General features: G+C 40.7%; 1 protein-coding gene across 2 annotated transcripts in view; it reads left to right on the top strand.

Moving 5' to 3' along the window:
• Positions 1–20,537, top strand: part of mcm3ap (minichromosome maintenance complex component 3 associated protein) — a 70,903-nt gene that overhangs the window by 31,177 nt on the left and 19,189 nt on the right. Inside the window, exons 11-21 of one of the 2 annotated variants that reach the window (XM_073046384.1) lie at positions 1,534–1,763; positions 6,984–7,037; positions 8,363–8,535; positions 9,001–9,113; positions 12,293–12,424; positions 12,766–12,879; positions 13,133–13,285; positions 15,593–15,748; positions 16,846–16,914; positions 18,336–18,470; positions 20,040–20,190. In XM_073046384.1, coding sequence (XP_072902485.1) covers positions 1,534–1,763; positions 6,984–7,037; positions 8,363–8,535; positions 9,001–9,113; positions 12,293–12,424; positions 12,766–12,879; positions 13,133–13,285; positions 15,593–15,748; positions 16,846–16,914; positions 18,336–18,470; positions 20,040–20,190 — 1,480 coding nt within the window. The remainder of the gene's footprint in view (positions 1–1,533; positions 1,764–6,983; positions 7,038–8,362; positions 8,536–9,000; positions 9,114–12,292; positions 12,425–12,765; positions 12,880–13,132; positions 13,286–15,592; positions 15,749–16,845; positions 16,915–18,335; positions 18,471–20,039; positions 20,191–20,537) is intronic. The other variant, XM_073046385.1, reaches the window with a different exon arrangement.

Here is a 20,537-nt window from a genome sequence, read left to right as displayed (position 1 = left end):
TGGTTTTAAGGTGCCAGTGGTCCGCCTTTGCCCCTTCTCCTGTCAGTGAGAACAGCTCCGCAGGGCATAAGAACTATGCCACACGTGAAGGCCAGGAGTTGGACTTGGTTGTCAGAGGCTGTTTGAGACGCATGCCATGAAGAGCATTTGTTTAGCAGTGGGAGCTCGTCCCCACTACCACCCTTCGGCTATGACTACCTTTGGAGCCAGCAGTATAGTATAACATTAAAAATTACTATAAATTACAAAAGTAATCCAAAAGAGGAGTAATGAAGTGATATTCGTGGGTTCTTGAGTTAGTCATTGTACATGACTGCACAGAAACAGGCCCTTCAGCCCATCGAGACTGTGCCAAACTATTATTCTGCCTAGTGTCACTAACCTGCACTTGGACCATAGCCCTCCATACCCCTCTCATCCATGTATTTATCCAAGCTTCTCTTAACTGTTGAAATTGAACCCTCATCACCCACTGCTGCTGGCCGCTCATTCCACACTGTCATCGTCCTCTGAGCGAAGAACTTACCTGTCAAGTTCCCCTTAAACATTTCAGCGTTCACCCTAACCCATGATCTCTAGTTCTAATCTCACGCAACCTCAGTGGAAAAAGCCTGCTTGCATTTACTCTTTTGATGCCACTCATAATTTTATATGCTTCTATCAAATCTCCCCTTATTTTCCTACACTCTAAGGAATAAAGTCCTAACCTATTTAACCTTTCTCTATATCTCAGGTCCTCTTGTTAACTCTTGTAAACAGTTCAATGAGACAAATCATCCGTGCATTGTTTTATCTTCTCTTGGAGCATGCTTAGTTTACGAATTAATTCCTTTTAACTTTGCATATTCTTCATCCAGTCTTTTTTTTAATCTTAAATATCTATATATCTTTTTTAATTTAATGTAAATGGTAATTGCACTATGCAATTGCTTGGTAAACATGCAGGCAAGTTATCATTCTCTTGTCATTATAATGCATGCATCAGCAGCCTCTTCCTTATTTATGGGGTTGCTTATGCCCATATCTTTACTTAAATTCTTAATTAATTCAGTCATGTATATTTTACAGTATGTGCCATCCTAATTGTTTGATTTGACTTTCTTCCATTATTTTTTTGTATTTTTTCTTCATTGTCTCTATTTGGTGCATATCAGAATCTGGTTTAATATCACTGACCTGTGTCGTGAAATTTGTTGTTTTGTGCCATCAGTACAGTGTGATTGCCATGTGTTTTTATCAATTTTGTATCTTTATTGATTTTATTATGACTTTCTTTGTACATGGTAAGTCTTTGCCAGCTGGCTTGTTCTTGTCTTTCCGTGTTTAAGACTATTGATCTACATACTAAACATCTAATAGTGATATTCAATATTTTAGTAAGTATGTTCTTAATTTCCTTGGTTGGATTTTCAATTTTAGCAATTTATTACTGTGTTTTTGACTGCATAAGCACCATACAGGATAAATAACTTGTGCAATTAATTGGATTTACTCTGGAATTGATAATCACTTAAAACACTTCCTGTGTTTCAGATGTGTTGAATTGAATCGTTCAACATTGTGTGAGCCAGAACTTGTACTGCTGCCCAAGAAGTCCTTATTTATTGAACAGAAACGCACCACTCTGATTGGTGAAGTAGTGAATGGAGGACCACTTCCACTCTTCTTAAGGCACGTCCCTGTCTTGAGTTTTGACAGTCAAGGGCGATTCATTGGAGAGAGCTTTGAGCCAAGTAATGTGGGCCAGAAACCGACTCTACAAGGTGTGTACAAAATTGTCTGGTTAAGTTTTCTATGACCAAGTGAAGGAAGTTAATTTAGGAGGTGAAACTGAAGTCTGTCCTGACTGACCTTGAATATGTTCAAAGTAAATTTATTATCAAAGTATAGTTGTCACTATATACAAGCATGCAATTCATTTTCTTGCAGGCATGCTAAATAAATCTATAATGGAATAATAACCATAATAGAATTAATGAGATACCACACTGCACAGTCCCCTTCATGTTGTGAAAGGATTTGATCTTGCTCTGTAGTCTTGTGAGCAGCCTACTGTAGAGGGGATCTAAAAGAGGCAGTGTCTGACCAAGTCAAATGCCATGGTGAGATCAATAAATGCAATGAGGGGCTTCCTTTGTTCTTTGGCAGAGAGAGAAGAAATCATGTCCATAGTTCACCTTCCAGCTTTGCAGTACATAGTTATAAAAATGAAAAGTTAAAGTAAGAAATATATATTTAAAAAATACATAAGTTGTACAAAGAAAGAGGAAAAATACTGAGGTGATGTTCATAGGTTCATTATTCATTCAGAAATCTGATGGTGGAGGAGATGTTCCAAAAATGTTGAGTGTGTATCTTCAGGTTCCTGTACCTCTTCCTTGTTGGTAGCAATAGGAAAGAGGGCATGTGCTGGATGTTGGGGGTCCTTAATGATGGATGCTGCCTTTCTGAAGCGTCGCCGTTTGAAGGTGTCCTGGAAACTGGGGAGACCAGTGCCCACGATGCAGCTGGCTGAGTTAACAACTTTCTGTAGCTTTTTCCAATCTTGTGCAGTTGGCTAGATGGCTGTGCAACCAGTTAGACACTCTCCACAGTCTGTAGAAATTTGTCAGTGTCTTTGATGATTTACCAAGTCTCCTTGAACTCCAAATGAAATACAGCCTCTGTTCTGCCGCCTTTGTAATTGCATCAACATGTTGGGCTTAGGTTAGATTCGCAGAGATGTTGACACCTAGGAAATTGATACTACTCATTCTTTTCAGTTCTAGTCTCGATGAGGACTGGCTTGTGCTCCCTTGATTTACCCTTCCTGAAGTCCACAGTTAATTGCTTACTCTTACTGATATGAGTATGGAGACAGACAAATGATAGTAGGGGAACAGGCAGCCATAGTACAAGTGAGGCAAGTGGCATGCTCTGAGCATCAGGTCTTGGTTCACAATTATTTATCATTTGTGTAAATGGCTTTGGAGGTGTGGACAGAGTGTAAAATATCCAAGTTTGTCATTGGAAAATAGGTGAAGGACACTGTGCTGAAGGTATGTGGCTGAGTGAGTGGGCAAAAGAAACTTGGTGTGGGGAAATATGAGGTAATATACCTCAGTAAGAGGTATCAAACAGCAGATTATATTCCAAATGGAGAAATATTGCAGATTAATAAAGAATAGAGGGATATTGTTTTTGAATTGTAAATGACAGCAGACAGGTGCAGTAAGTACTTAGGAAGGTAAATAACACATGCCTTTAATGCAAGACATTTGAGGTTTAGAATTGGGTACGTGCTGTAACAATGTACAGACTATTGGGGAGACTATACTAGAATATAGTGCACAGTTTTGGTCCCCTTAATTAAGAACCAGATCCCCAGCTGTGGGTAAATAGCCCCACTGCCTTGAGGGCAGCCTCAGGAGAGATGATGGCTATGGGAGTAAACCCAGACAGAAAGGCCAAAGTGGAGTCCCTATGGCACCGAACAGCTTTCAGGCAGCTCCTGCAGCCCAGCTGGTGCCAAACGTATTTGCTTTGCTTTCCTTTGGACTACACTGGTGAATCTGAGAGGGGGATCTTGACGACTGGGCAACCCAGGATCTCCATACCTTCCACCCAGGCTTGTGCCCTGGAGAGGACAGTCCAGTGTCGCTATCCATTGTCCTCCGAGACAGACACATGCCATCAACAAGAATTTAAGAAAGGATGTACAACTGAGGTGTTCCAAAAGAGATACACTAGGATAATTCCTGGATTGTCCTATCATGAGCTGCTAAATAAATTAAATCTATATTCTTCAGAGTTCAAAAGAATGAAGGGCAATTTTATTCAACTTTGTAAGATTCTGAGGAGAGCATAGCTGTTTAGATATTGAGACAACTCTAGTGAAGCAATCTTTAACAAGGAAGCACATTTAAAAGACTTGGGGAGTTTCTTTAAAACTGAGGTACTGAGGTGTGTAAAACTTATGACGGAAGGTGGGAATCTCTGGAATTTTCAACCCCAGTGGGTTGTGGATCACTGGAGGTAGTTAAAGAGGAAATAGATACATTTTGGAAAGATCCAGGAGTTGAGGGCCATGGAGAACTAGCACAGAAGAGAAGTCGAGTTGTGAGTCAGGACAGTCATGATGTTGAATGGCAGGGCAGATTTGGGGTGCTGTGGCCTGTTCCTCCCATTTCCTGTGTTTGTATAACTGGGAATTATATTGCAGCCGAAATACTCTAAAGGAGGCCACCATTGTTGAATACATAGTCTTGTTTAGATAGAGTCGTAGATATAACATAGCAATGTGCCTTTTGGCGCACTGAGTCCGTGCCAACAGTCAACCCAGTTATTCCTACATTAATCTCATCAGCTGTCCACAGAGGAAGCCTTCGCAGTCAGATGTGAAAGATGTGAATTAAGAAAAATATTTAGTTTTTGAAGATTCCTTAGAAAAGAGCAAAAAAAGACAATGATTGATAATGATGGGTGTGACCTTGAGAAATGTGCTGTATATGTGTGAGCATTGAGCCTGTAGGCAGATGTCTTGTGCTGGTTTGGTTGTGTGAACTTTTGGACAAATGCTCGGTTTTGGAATTCAAGTTGATAGCTCAATCTGATCAACCAATGCCAGTAACGGTCATACTGAGACCTGTTATTTGAATAAATATTATTGTGTGTATAGCACTTGATTGTTTTCCAATATCATTTCTTAAGTAGCAAAGTTTTGGTAATAGATTTTCAACAAGGATCAGGCTCCAGTTTCAAGTATATATAATAAATGTCAAAATGCTAATGACCAGCGAATGAAAATCTGAAGCCTTTTCTACAAAAAAGTCTTTGATGCACTGACAGCTGTAAGTTTTGAGACTGAGAATGATAGATTTTCCTTGGGCAAGGATATTAAATGATACCAACCAAAGTTGGTGGACGATTTAAAGTGAAGATCGACTTAGTCATATAATGCAGAGTAAGCCCAAGGAGCTTAAATGCCTTACAAAATAATTTAACAACTACTTGTTCATACTTATCTCTCTGTCATTATCAGTAAATGCAAGAGATTTTGCCAATACTGGAAATCCAGGGTAACACACAAAATACTGGAGGAATTCAGCAGGTCAGGCAGCATCTTGGGAAAGGAAGTAGAGAGTCAACATTTTGGGCCAAAACTGTTTTTCAGGACCAGAGCATCACTAAAGCAGGATATCCTGCCATTATTGAGTTGCTGTTTTTATGACCTTGCATGTATTGGTTTCCATATTTCCTGGTGTACAAATTTCTAAGTGAATATCTTGATCTGTAAAGAACATTGCAAGGTCATTTGAACATGGAATTGCAATATAATTAAGATTTGAATTTACATTTAATGTTGGTTTTTTTCCTTTCCGCTTCCATTTCCACCACTTCTGTTTTTCTTAGGATTTCCACCCCTTCCACCTCTCATCACACTCTTTCATCATGGTATCTTTGTGCTGTAAGCCCATATTAGCTTAGACTTAAATGGAAATGGAAAAAATTACTTTATACAATTGTCTGTTTCAAAATTCAGGAAGTATTAATTTCATGAAATTGAAAATAAAACAAGAGAAAATCCTAGGAACAACAGACCAATGAATCTCACATCAGTTGTAGAGAAATTGCTGGAGAAAATTCTTAGGGATAGGATATATGAGCATTTGGAAACCCATGGCCTAGTTTGGGAGAGCCGGCAGGTCATGTCTTACCAAATGACGAGAGAGATTGAGGGTAGAATTTTAGTAAGGTGTTTGACAGTTTGATAGTAAGGGGTCCGTGGTGAATTGGCTGTTCGGATTCAGAACTGGCTTGCGCATAGAAGACAGAGGGTAGTGGTTGAAAGATTTATTTGAGCTGGAGCTCTGTAATTAGTGGTGTTTACAGGGATCTGTGCTCGGATCTCTGCTGTTTGTGATGTATATAAATGATCTGGATGAAATTGTAGATGGGGTGGGTTAGTAAGTTTGTGGATAATACCAAGATTGGTAGAGTTGTAGATAGTGCAGAAGGCTAGCCAAGGATACATTTGCAGATATGGGCAGAGAAATGGCAGATGGAATTTAACTCGGATAAAAGTGAGGTGTTGCACCTTGGTAGGGCAAATGATAGTGCACTGTGAAGGGTAAGATCCTTAAGTGTTGCTGAGCAGAGAGATCTTGGGATCCAAGTTCATAGCTTCTTGAAAGTGCTACACGGGTCAATAGATGGTTAAGAAGGCTTATAGAAGGCTTGCTTTTATTAATCGAGACGTTGAGTTCAAATGTCAAACGGTTATATTGCAACTTTTAAAAAAAACTCTGGTTAGGCAACATCTGGAGTATTGTATACATTTCTGGTTGCCCCACTATCGGAGGGATGTTGGAGGCCTTGGAGAGGGTGCAGAAGAGGTTCACCAGGATGCTGCCTGGTTTAGAGGACATATGCTATCGTGACAGGCTGGTTAAACTTGGGTTGTTTTCTCTGGAGTGCCAGAGGCTGAGGGGAAATCTGATAGAGGTTTACAAGATTATGAGAGGCATAGATAGAGTAGAGAGAGTATCTGTTTCCCAGGGCTGAAATGTCTGATACCAGAGAGCATGCATTGAAGGTGAGAGGGGTAAGTTTTTTTTACTCAGTGGTGAATGTCTAGAATGCACTGCCTGGTATGGTGATAGAGGCAAATATATTAGAGGTTTTTAAGAGATGTGTGACCATGCACATGGATGTAAGGAATTGGTTGGGGTGGGGGGAATATGAATATTGTGTAGGTAGGAGGGATTAGTGTTTTGGATGTTATTGATTTGATTTTTAGATGGTTCTGCACAACGTTGTGGGCTGAATGGCCTGTTCCTGGGCTGTATTGGTCTGTGTTCTATGAACATGGTCCAAGCTCAGTTCAGGTGTGGAAGACAAGTGGTTTAAACTAATTCACTGCTTGCTGTGTTGACAATTATTGTGAGATGGACCAGCACTTAAGCAGCATTCAATAACGCACATTGATTTTGTTCTGACTTCAGATGATCATGAAGCAGAAGTAAAGGTTGAACCTCAGCCTGAAACAACATTCATGAGTGAGTAAATTGTTTCTGTGGATGAATTTTAATGGCAATAAAATAAGGGCTTGGGTAGCACTTCTGGCATGAGATTTTAGTCATCATCAAGATGAAGATATCAAAACTTTGTGGGTATCCAGAGCAGTAGTGATAGAGTTATAGAACACTATAGCGCAGAAATAGGCCCTTCTGCCCATCTAGTCTGTGCTAATCCATTATTTTGCCTAGTCCCATCAACCTGCAGCTGGACCATAGCCCTCCATACCCTCCCATCTCTGTATTTATCCCAGCTTCTTTTAAAGATTGAAGACAAACCTGCGTTCACCACTTGCACTGGCAGCTCACTCCACACTCTCACAATCCACAAGTGAAATTCTCCTTAAACATCTCTCCTTTCATCCTTAACCCATAACCTCTAGTTCTAGTGTCACCCAACCTCAGTGCGAAAAGCCTACTTGCATTTGATTATATATACCCCATCTAATTTTGTACAACTCTATCAAATCTCCCTCATTCTGTTATACTCACTTATTCAACTTTTCCCTTATAACTCAGGTCCTCGAGTCCAGAGGATACAATTAGATGCAGAGTTAAATGTTACACTGGCTACGTGAGGGAAAATCCATTGACAGGCCCACATACTATCTCCTTAGCTCCAATTGAAAGGCTATGTGTCTGTGTACTGTCCTTTTGCTATGCTATACAGACGAAAGTGTACTAATATATGGAAAGTTCAATGTTACAACGGGAAGTTCCAGTATGGCATATATTAACTTAAATTCTTCCCATGAATGATACCATGAATGTGCTTGTAGCGTGAATTGCCTTTTGTGGACATAGAACTGTACAGCACAGAAACTTGCTAATCTAACTAATCCCATCCATCCATCTGTCAAATTTTGAAAGGAGCTTAAAACCTCCCTCATACAACACTCAAAACTACAAAAGCAAACTAGTTTGAAGTTAAAAATCTGTTACAAAATATAATGAAAATACTTAGTTCACATTATGTCGCTGGAAAGAGATGTCAGTGTTTTTGGATCATGATCTTTGTATGGACTTGTAATGAAAGTCAGCAATGTAATGAACTCCAGGGCATTTTCTGGTTGTCTTGTCGGTTGGTGATAAGACTGGAGCTCGGAACATGAGAGTAGGTTGTGCTGTCATTTGATAATGAAGTAAGAGCACAGCAGTGAATTGCAGTGACATTTTCCCAGCTGATTCAAACTTGGAAGCAAATTTGTCATGATTTTAAAAAGTGGTTCACTTAACTGTGCTGATAAAACAGCAATTTTAATTTTTTTTGTCACATCTGTTTACTGTTTTATCCTATTTACTTACAGCAATGCTACTCGAGCAAACTCCAGCTCAAGAAATACTCCCTGTTGAACAGCCTTCTCAGCCACCAATACCCTCACTACTTCAGATTCTCACTTCTCCAACACCTTCGCTACCTGTGGCCCCTCAGGCACTCAGTGCACCTCCACCAAAGCCGCAGCCAGCCTATTCAGAGAAGGTACAGAATGGTCACAGCCAGAATCATCATATTAAAGTATTTCCCATGTTTACTTTGGCTGTTCCTTAAGTGACCTGCCTAATTTCATAACTTCATTTCTAGCTTACATTAATGTCCAGCAGATTTTGGGTGCTTTTTTTCCATCCTGTAACCTGGACATCATTTTCGTGACCAAGTTTTAATAACTAAGATGTTTGTACCTAGAACCTGTGAATGAATGCAAAATAGTGAATTAATTGTTCGCAATTTGTTCCTTACCTTTTTTGGGTGCCTCACCTTTTCAGTTGGAATGTACAGTAAAGTTCTGACTTTTGGTAAACAGTGGGTTTCCACCAAAGATAACATCCTTAAGCCGCTGATGAATTTGTACTTGGTACTGTTATGAGGGCGTACACAGTTGATGTCTTCTGAATGTTTAGATTGCAGTTGGTGACCCCTGTTGCAACATTTTCCCATTGTTTTCAGATGATAGTTGATGTTGTGAAAGATGTGGTGAAAGATATGGTGAAGGATGTCCTTCATGTGGAGTGTAAAGAAGTGGCAAAAGCAGGAGCAACTTATGCTGCTGAAGCCATCAGGTACGTGACTGCTTCTGACTCGGGGTAGGGATGTGGAGTAGTAAACTACTTCAGACATGCAATTTGCTTGATGTATTTTACTTTAGAATAAGATATTAGGATTGATATAAAATGCTGTGTGGCATTTATTGATTTGTAAGACATGAGCAGAACAAGACCATTTGGCCCATTGAGTCTGCTCTGCCATTTCGTCATGGCTGATCCAATTTTCTACTTAGCCCCAATTTCCTGCCTTCTCCCTGTGTCCCTTCATGCCCTGACCAGTCAAGGATCTATCATCCTCTGCCTTCAATATACATAAAGAATGAGGCCCTTCAGCCCATCGGGTCTGCTCTGCCATTCTATCATAGTTGATTTATTATCCCCCTCAATCCCATTCTTCTGCCTTCTCCCTGTAACCGTTGACACCCTGACTAATCAAGAATCTGTCCAACTGTAATTTAAATTTACCCAATGACTTGGCTTCCACAGCCATTTGTGACGATGAATACCACAGATTCACCACCCTCTGGCTAAAGAATTTCTTCCTCATCTCTGTTCTAAAAGAACGTCCTCATATTTGAGGCTGTTATATCACTTATTTATTGTCTGTTCTCAAGCAAGCGATGGTGCCATGAGCCATTGTAATCATACTGGTGATTTGGCACATAGTTGTGATAAAAGAGTTCTGGTGACAAGCAAGATGCAACAACTCAGGGTGGTATCCTGCAGCTGGGGATTTTGCCGTGTGCCTATAGCTGTCATCGTCTTTGGTAATGGAGGTACCAGAGATTCTGTGGATGCAACACACACAAAATTCAGGAGGAACTCAGCAGCTATGGAGAGAAGCGAACAGGCGATATTTCAGCCGATACCCTTTTGTCAGGATATGAATTTCTACCTTTCCCTCACCTGGGCTTGCCTATTACCTGCCAGTGTGTACTCCTCCCCATCCCCCACCTTTTCATTCTGGCTTTTGCCCTCTTCCTTTCCATGGCCTGATAAGGATCTTGGCCCAAAGCATCAAATGTTCATTTCCCTCCATTGATGCAGCCTACCCTGCCGAGCTCCCCCAGCAATTTGTGTGTGTTTGGTAATAGAGAGTGCAGGTTTAGTAGGTGCTGTCAGAGTGTTGTTTTGAGGTGGCATTCTCTGCAACCACAGTATGACAGTGGTGGAGAGAAAATGGATGGGATGCCACTCGTGGGCTAATTTTCTCCTGCAGGTTGGTAAGCTTCTGAGTTGCACTCATCCAGGCAAGTGGACAGTGTTCTTTCAGAATCCTGACATGCCCTTTAGATGGCGGAAAAATCTTAAGATTTTAGGCATGTTAGTCATTTGCCACAGGATAGTCAGCCTGCATGTAGAGCCTGTAAAGTTTTAGGTCAACGTTGGCTCTTGGCGTTAACAGCAGGGGACATGGCTATGAAGCAGACAATGCCTGAAATGTCTTCATGAAGTCAAGCAGCATCTTAGTTCTGCAGATGGAATTCAGTGAATATTCCACATTGATCAGCTTGGTGATATAAAACTTTTGATTAGCAGTGTGTAGTGCTTTAAATTAAAATGTGTAAGAAAAGTGAACTTTAGTAGCCGGATAGCAATCTGTGGAGAGAAGATCAGTTTGGAGAGGCCCACCAGGTGTGGGAGAGATGTAAAATTGATGAGGGTGTGGGGTCCTTGCCCTCCTAGGGTAGTGTTTGTTCGAGTAAACTTTAATCTGTATTGTATCTTATCTGATGCCCACCTTCTGCCACAGGTGGGGATGCAGGAAGTGTTCTCATCCCCAGCATTAATTCCCTTTGAGTAAGAAAATAAACCATTATTGTGACAAGATCAGCTTCTACAGTTGAGTCTTAGAGCACTACAGCACAAAAACAGGCTCTTCAGCCGTGTGTCGTCGGGGAAGTTAGAATACCTGTGGCTGTGTGCCCTGAGATTTGTGATCTTTGGGCACAGAGCTCGAAAAAAGCAACATGGCAGACTTTTAACATTGTAAACCAGTGAGTTGCTTGTTGTGTCTCTCTGCTCACAGTGAAAATGGAGATATCTCTTTCTCCCTTATTAGAGAGAGAGAGAGAACCTGTGATATGTCGAATGCCGGGTGAACAATGTAGTCTTTAGGGTAACTGCAAGTCTGTGTCTTTACTGTTGCTTTGCTCACGCTTGGTGGCAGGTGCCGATGCACTTTATTTTCTGGTGGGGGAGGAGGGTATTGTTGCTTGCTTCGCTTACACATGGGAGGGGGGAGTTGGGAGCAGAACTTGGCATTCTAACATTTGACTCTTATTCATTCTTTTCTCTGTTTTCATGGATGTTTGCGAAGAAAAAGCATTTCAGGATGTATATTGTATACATTTCTCTGACATTAAATGTACCTTTGAAACCATCTAGTCTGTGCCGAACTGATGTTATGCCAAATTCCATCAACCCACACGTGGTCCATTCCCCTACAAACCCCTCCCCTCTCATCCAAGCTGCTCTCAAATGTTGCCTTCGAACGCACGTACACTACCTCGGCTGGCATCTTATTCCACACTCTCACTGCCTTCCTCATTGAAGAAGTTCCCCCTCACGTTCCCTTTAAACATTAATCTTTCAGCCTTAACCCATGATCTCTAGTTCTAGCCTCACTCAACCACAGTGGAAAAGGCCTGCTTGCATTTGCCTTATCTATACTCCTCAATTTTGTATACCTCTCCTCTCATTGTCCTATGCTCCAAGGAATAAAGTCCTAACCTATTCAACCTTTCCCTGTAAGTTAGGTCCTCTAGTACTGAGAACATAATTGTAATTTATTTTCTATATTCTTTTAATCTTATTGATTGCTTTCGGTAGGTGATCAGAACTGCACACAATACTCCTAGTTAGGCCTCACCAACGTCTTGTACAACTTCAACATAACATCCCAATTCCTGTACTCCATTCTTTCAGTTTGAAGGTCAATGTGCCAAACGCTCTCTTTATGATCCTATCTACCTATGTCGCCACTTTCAAGGAATTGAGATCTCTATTCCCAGATCCCTCTGTTCTACTGAATTCTTCAGTGCCCTGTTGCTCACTGTGTAAGGTGTACCCTGATTTGTCCTCCTAAAGTGCAACAGCTCTCACTTAAATTCCATCTGCCATTTTTCAGCCCATTTTCCCCACTGGTCCAGCATCACTCAGCTTACTGAAAGTGAAATCATTTCTCTTTCTAGCATATCCAATGTGTCCACTGAGGAATTAATTGCCGAAGTTACCACGGAGATATTGAAAGAAACCTCATCTGAAGAAGTTCAGGCTGAAAGACAGAGGATTGAAGATGAAAAGCAGAGAATTGAACAGGCCAGGTGGGTAGTGACATCTTCACAATCAGTTTTCATTAAATTTTGCTGCATGACCATCTTACATTCATTCCTTAAACCCTGCCATCTCTGATTAAAGATGCTTTATAAGACGTTTCTATTATCTCCTTGTGTTATTTGTGCCAAAAATTTGTCAAAAATTTTTCATAAAGTTCAAGTTATTTTGAGGTATTTATCACCTGGAAGGTGCTCTGTAAGTGTATCACTACCAGCCGGTATGAGGGTGGCAGTCATTGGTATCTCTGACGTGAACGTGTTGTGGATGGGGAAAAAAACTGATACCTGTGAAATGTTTATCTGTGTTTCATGTTTTATGTGTTTTGCAGACTGAAGCAGGAATGGGAGATGTGGAAGAGCAGCTATAGTCGAGCACTATGTGATGAGCTTACAGATCAATTTGTGGAACATGCTGCTAGAAAATATGCCACTCGAGAGCTAAGGTGATTATTAACATAGTAGCCTTTTGGAGACACTAGGGAAGTGTGGAATTTCTATGACTATGATCCAGTGTTTGTGATCAGCTGGGTGGAAAGTGAGGATCACAGAATTAGCAAATTAGTAGAACCATGTGTATTGTAGTTGTAAATGAGTAAATTATTTATTGATCTAAATTGCATTGTGTATTGGAACTGTAGCCTTTTACTTACCAAGAAGTTTCAAATGGTCCTAAGCCTCTCCCCTTAACTTCTGCAGCTTTGCAGTAGAAGAAGACAAGAGAGCCCGTATCGACCGCTGTTCCACAGCGCTCTGTAACTGCCTCATTGAAGAAACACTGGAGAGTGAGATTTTCCAGGCTGTGAAGGAGACGCTCCAGCAAGTTCATTGTTTCTGCAAGTACTTGAAGAAGTAAGTGTAAGAGAAATGTCATGCATCGAGTTCTGACGTCCAGGACAGTGCAGTGAAGCTTTCAGATGCTAGGAAATGTGCTCATGTTTCAAATCCTACGATAGGACATGGAGCAGAATTAGGTCATTTGGCCTGTCGAGTCTGCTCTACCATTCCATCATGGCTAATGTATTATCCCTCACAATCCCATTTTCCTGCCTTCTTGCCATACTCTTTAACATCCTTATTATCAACCTCTTTATTAAATATATCCAACGACTTTGCCTTCACAGTCTTTGGCAGTGAATTCCACAGGCTCACTATCCTCTGGTTGAAGAAATTCTTCCTTCTGAAGGGATGTCCTATTCTGAGGTCCTTTGGTCCTGTGTTCCCTCACTATAGGAAACCTCTCCACATCCACTCTATCTAAGCCTTTCAATATTCGATAGGTTTCAATGAGATCCCTCTTCATTTTTCTAAACTCCAGCAAGCACAGACCCAGAGCCATCAAACGCTTCTCATACATTAACCCTTTCATTCCTGGGATTATTTTTGTGGACCTCCTGTGGATCCAATGTCTGCACTTAGAAAGTGCCTCAAAGCTGCTCATAATACTCCATATGGGCTGACCAATACCTTTATAAAGCCTTAGCTTTATATATTTGCCTTTATATTCTAGTCCACTCAAAATGAATGATAATGTTGTATTTAACATACTACCAACTCAACCTGTAAGTTAACCTTCATGGAATCCTTCCTGAGGGCTCCCTAGTTCTTTTGCACCTCTGATTTATGAATTTTCTCCCTTCTTAGAAAATAGTCTACACCTTTATTCCTTCTATCAAAGTGCATGACCACACAAACTAATTTCCATATGTCAGAATGGAACTCCACTCCAGCGGAAAGGTACGAAATCAGAATGTGTGGAGTTTTTAATCGCATTCACACTCCATCTGTTCTGATCACTGAAGGTAGCATACCCATGTAGTAGAAGAGTGAGAGTGGCTTTCAGGAGCAGAAGATCTGTAGTAAGGGCAGAGAAAGTGACATTATGTTTGGGTGGTGTTAAATGCTAGGCTCAGCCTAGGATCAGATTGGAAGCAACTGTTCTGGAGGGTCTGGTTCTGCCTTGGGAGAGGAACTGCTTTGGTGGTAAGGGAATAGTGTTCGATTCCAGGGCTGGTCAAAGCTTTGCCTCTACCCTTTGTCTTCTGTTAACAAGACAATTCTGAATCTAAATGCTCAAGTCACCATGGATCCCATGTGTCTTAATTTTCTGGACAAGCCTACAATGTAGGGTCTGACCAAATGACTCAATGGGCCAAAAGGCCTGTTTCCGTGCCGTACAGTTCTACGACTGTTGAAAGCAACAATTGAATCTGTATTCACCACAGTAAAGCAACAATTGAATCTGTATTCACCACAGTATATATCAAATCATAACATTTGGATCCAGTATTTACTTTTCTTTGTGGCTTAACAAGTTAGAACTTGGGAATTAGAAGCAGAGTAGACCTTTGGTAGAACATACAATGAGACAGGTAGATTGAAAGGCAATTGAGGACATGGAGTTAGATGTTGTCAGTGGTCATGCAGAACCTATCATGTTTGGAGCATGTTGCAAGGAGGCATTGTACAGGTGAAAGTTGACAATTGGGCCAAGGTATGCATTTGAGGCACCCCATGTTAATGGTATGGGAATAAACTAGAAAGGCATTATGGGAAATCCTTTGGCGGCAATGAGTGATCAGAATTGGGTACTGAAGGTTTAGTGTTCACTTGTGCAAGGAGAACAAGGGCAGAGTCACAGAGGATGCGGCAGGTTCAAGTTTGTCAGAGACATGGGATTGGAAAGATTCATGGTGGAGTTCTGTGCAAAAAGGGTAGAGCAGGGATTTAGCTGGAATTATAGAGGGTGGTAAAAGTCTTCAAAAATTGGTCCAGATTAAGGATACAGTTAGCTATTGGCTCTTATTTGGCATAAGAACTTTGAATTGAATTGCTTGTGCTGTAAATTGAAAGTGGATCTGACTCTGTCCGTTCAACCAGTGCTTTAGCCAGCAATTAGTCTATTTAGAATTTCTATGAAAAACAGCACATAGGCCACTTGATGCAACTTTTGATTAAAAAAAAACTCAGACTGCCAACAATGTGTGTGCACGCTTGATTGAGTGAGGAATGGTCCCATTTTGTAATTAGTCTTAAATTTTGTAAGCGGAAATTGATGGAAGAAGAGAAGACATTATGTTGGTGGGCAAGGGGTTAGGCAGTACAGCTTGACTGTTGTGTATCTTTAAATTTCTACTTAATTTCCAAATGTTCTTCTAGATGGAGAGCTACAGCAGAGGCTCGGAAACGCTTGAGAAAACAAATGTGGATGTTCCCAGCAGCTCCAGGAAGTGTAGGCATTGGCTGCAAACTGAGTCCCCAGAAGAGGAGCCCAGAGCTACCACCAGAAGACAGCCTCAGCATTTCCTGTACACGGTAATCATGCTACCTGATATAGTATCATGTATTCTAGCACAGAAGCAGGTCGTTAGGCCTGCACCACTTTCAGGGAGCCTTACCTCTACATCAGTGCTGTGGAGGAAACTGCCATTAACTGTGTGCTTTTCATTTACATTTAATCTCTCAAATTATTACACTTACAGTTGGTTAGATTAACCTCCACCTGTAAGACACACAGCAAATGCAGGAGAAACTCAGCAGCTCAGACAGCATTTATGGAAAGGAATAAAGAGTCAATGTTTCGGGCCAAGGCCCTTCATTGACATTCGAAATAGTGAATCTATTCCTTTCCATCAATGCTATCTGACCTGCTAAGTTCCTCCAGCATTTTGTGTGTGTTACTCTGTATTTACAGCATCTGCTGAATCTCTTGTGTTTTACATTAAACGCCACCTGTCATTTTCCACCCATAATCTGCAAGCATTCTATACCTCTCTGTATCATTTGGCAACCTTTCACACTATCCACAACATCACTGATCTTCATGTCATCTGTAAACTTAATAACCCACCCATCCACATTTTCATTAGCGTGCACACACACCCCACTCACACACTTCAATATGGACCCCTGTGGAACTCTACTAGTTATGGACCTCGAACCAGAATAAGACCTATGGAGCACCACCCTTATCTTCTGTAGACAAGCCAGTTCTGAATTGGAGCAGTCCTATCATTCATGTTTCTCCACCTTGTTCCTGCAACCTTCATTTTTCTGTTTATACGTACTTAAAAATGCAAAGACATGCATAACCAAGTTACCAACTTGCAAGAGTCTATGGATGCTGGAATATGGAGCAAAGAGCGAACTACACTGGAGGAGTGTGATCAGAGAACTTAATCTGGAACTTTATCTTTGGTGGACACTTGTAACCTACTTCTTTGTAGATTGGTGTAGGTCAAAGAGCTGCAAATATTAAATGTTTCTGACCATCTGATTATTTGCTGTGGAAGACTAATCGTGTAGTGTTTATGGTTACCTATGGCCCTGATGCAGAATGGATCATGTTACGATGTGATGAGAAAAGACAAACCTGACCTATGAAAAAACGTTTTCTTTCTCTTCTGTTGCAGGTTGCTTCAGAGGAGGAAGGAGATTGCTCATCAAATTAGAGTTCAGAATTTCTATCAACAGCTCCTCGGGTAAAAGAATTAATTTTAAGAAGTCTTTCCATTGTATGTTTCTTTCATAATCTGAAGGTGTCCCAAAATGCATTGTCAGCAAAGTATATGTATTGTCATCATTGCGTATTGTGAAATGTAGAGACCTTAAAAGGTTATAAGCGCATAGTTCACTGAAAGTGGTGACTCAGGATGACAGTGTGGTGAAGTTGTTTTTCATGCTTGCTTTCATCAGTCAGGGAATTGACTACAGGAGTTGGGACATCATCTTTCAATTGTATAAGACATTGTTGAGACCACACTTGGAGAATTCTGTGCAATTTTGGTTGGTGTACTATGGGAAGGATGTCCTTAACTGAAAATGGTGTGGAAAAGGTTCACAGGATGTTACCAGGTCTGGAAGGTTTGTATTGCAAGGAGAGACTAGATAGAGTGGGATTGAAGTGTAGAGACTGAGGGGTAATCTGAAAGAGGTATATAAAATCATGAGGAACACAGATAATGTGCACGTTCACTGTCTTTAGAAGAGTTTAAAACTTGGAGCGCATACGTTAAAGTGAGAGGGAAAAATTTAGAGGAGCCGTGAGGGGCAATGTTTTCACGAAGTGTAGTGGGTGTGTAGAACAAGCTGCCAGACATGATCAGAGGAAGGCACAATTACAGGGGACAAATACATGGATAGGAAAGGTTTAGAGGGATATGGGCTGAGCATGGGCAATTGGAGCTGATGTCTTTGAGGATCCTGTCAATACAGTTGGAAGGGAAACTATAATTGAGGAAAATATGTTGGAAGCACTGATGTGGGAAATGGTCTCATTGTAACAGATACACAAGGGACTGAGAAAGTGGGAGAATGGAGTCAAGTCCTCGAAGGAAGCAGGGTGAGAGAAGATCTTGGCTGGTTAGCTGTGTAATCCATATTGTTTTGTATTAGCTGTGAGGGTTTTTCTGTTGACAGGATTCTGAAGATAGCCCTGCTGGTCCTCGTATTTGTTTCATGTCTGCACTGAGATGTGAAGTACACCAATGTTTATTGCTGACAGCGAGCTGACTCCTTTTTTGTTAATGTTAGCTACCAGGAGATGATGTTTTGGATCATCTTGCATTCTCTGCACCCCTCTCCACCTTCCAATGTTGTTCACTATGTTGCAAGTGGCTGGTTTTAGCATATTTGTTTTAACAACTTCTTGGGTAATGTGTGCTGGTAAAGCTTAGATGCAGTTTGGGAGCTTTAAGTTGATTAGGTGAGGACATTAGGATTCACAGCATGGAAGACATTATTTTTGAGCCACTTATTATTAATGCTGCTGCATTCTGCCTTGTATTACGTGCATTTTGCACTTGCATTTGCACTGAGAACTTTTAATGGGAGGAAGAATCTTTGTTGGGTAGGGTCAAAAAGAAGAATCGAGGTCATCTTAAATCTGAAAATTATCTTGTAGTCAGGCTGCCTGGAGTCCTCTGGATTTGTTCACGTTGGTTGCCGAAAGCTTCCCAATTCGTCAGAAAAGAATCTTCTGGAAGGTGGTACTACTTTTGCCAAATGATGAAGAATATGGACCTGGTGAGACCAACAGGTTAGAAGAAATGTATAAACTCGTACAGTGATTTGTTTAATAATATATTTTGTCTGCATCCAGTTTCTTGCTCACTCCAGCTGCTCATCCTGTTGGGAAAATGTGGCTATACCCCATTCAGCTTTTAACCGGCAGCCAGACAGACCACTCGGACACCGGTCCTCAACTGGGAAGGTGAATCTGTGATCTACCTCAAGGCCACATTTGGGAATAGTCAGTTTGGTGATGAACAGAATAGTCCTCCATCCTGACAGTCTCATAGCTGTCCTTGGTTGTGCTCTGTCTAGTTTTTGTACTGTGTCATGTAACACCATGGTCCTGAAAAATGTCTCGTTTTTACTGTGTACTGTACGTAGCAGTTATGGTCAAAATGACAATAAAAGTGACTGGACTTGACTTGCTGTTTGGCAATAATATACTGTTTTAAGCAAATGAGACGCTGCAGGAACATTCCTACTGTAAAAATTTTTAATATATGAAAATGAGTAGTGAGTGATATTCACCAGTGAAACATTATCCATTCACTTAGTTTAAATACTATTACTGAGTGGAATGTTTGGCAAGTGTGATACCAGCTGATCACTTTCTCTTCACTCCAAATCAGAATCAGGTGAAATATCATTGCCATACACTCAGTGGCCATTTTATTAGGTACCTCCTGTACCTAATAAAGTGGCCAGTTACTGTATGTCCATGGTCTTCTGTTGTAGCCCATCTACTTCAAGGTTCAACATGTGTGTTTAGAATGCTGTTCTGCACAGCACTATTGTAATGATTGCTTATTTGAGTTACTGTCGCCTTCTTGTCAGCTTGAACCAGGCTGGACTTTCTCCTCTGTCCTCTCTCATTAACAAGTTGTTTTTCCCACAGAATTGCTGCTCACTGGAATTTTTTTTTTGTTTTTTCACACCATTCTCTGTAAACTCTAGAGACTTTTGTATATGAAAACCCCAGGAGATCAGCAGTTCCGGAGAAACTCAACCACCCCAGCTGGCACCAACAATCATTCTGTGGTCAAAGTCACTAGATCACATTTCTTTCCCCATTCTGATGTTTGGTGTGAGAAACAACTGAAGCTCTTAACCATGTCTATGTGCTTTTATGCATTGGGTTCCTGCCACATGGTTGGCTGATTAGGTGTTTACATTAATAAGCAGATGCACTTTCTCAAGTGGCCACTGAGTGTCGTTAAATTTGTTGTTTTGCAGCAGCAAAATAGTAAAAAACATTAAAAATACTATAAAATACAATAAGAAATATATAAAAATTAAATAAGATTTCTTTATTTTGTTTGACTCAGCAGTTAGGCAGTATTAGTATGCTAGCATGTTATAAGCTCGTGATTTAAAATTTAAAGTGCTGCTGAAGTTGAATCAAAGGCTCATTGTTATAGCAATCAGTGCAGAATATTGTGTGTGTTAATACTTCAAAACAAATTGGGATTAAAGAATTGACAGAAAACCAAGAGCATTGTTTTAGCATGTCACAGTTTATTTATCATTTTTAAAGATGTTAAATGTTAATGTTGCTAACTCTTTATGAAATTATTTCTGGTTAAATACCCTTCAGAATTTTGATTGATTGGCTGAAGGCCAAATTCCGAGGAAATGAATGCGTGGAGGATCTCGGCAGTGATGCAGACAATGTGATTCAGACATACCAATGCAAAGCTGTTAGCAGAAATGAAGGAATCAGTGAGCTTGTGTACATCTGTGTCAAGGTAAGGGCCCCAGATGCACACTTGCGAGGTACAAGAGTAGAAGCAAGAATCGGGTTTAATATCACAGACATATGCCGTGAAATTTGTTGTTTTAAGGCAGCAGTACATAAAAATACTATAAACTATAATAAGAAACATCTATGTAATTTGATAAGTGATGCAAAAAGAGAGTAAACATGGTGAGTTAGTGTTCATGGGCTGGTTCATTATCCTTTCAAAATCTGATGGCAGAAAAGAAGCTGTTGCTAAAGCAATGAGTGTGTGTCTTCAGGCTCCTACCTGTACCTCCGTCCTGATGGGACCAATGAGAAGAGGGCATGTCCTGGGTGATGGGGCTCCTTAATGAT

The sequence above is a fragment of the Hemitrygon akajei genome, chromosome 5 (assembly GCF_048418815.1).
Source record: "Hemitrygon akajei chromosome 5, sHemAka1.3, whole genome shotgun sequence".
Classification (NCBI taxonomy): Eukaryota; Metazoa; Chordata; class Chondrichthyes; order Myliobatiformes; family Dasyatidae; genus Hemitrygon; species Hemitrygon akajei.
This window is presented reverse-complemented; position numbering and strand designations above follow the sequence as displayed.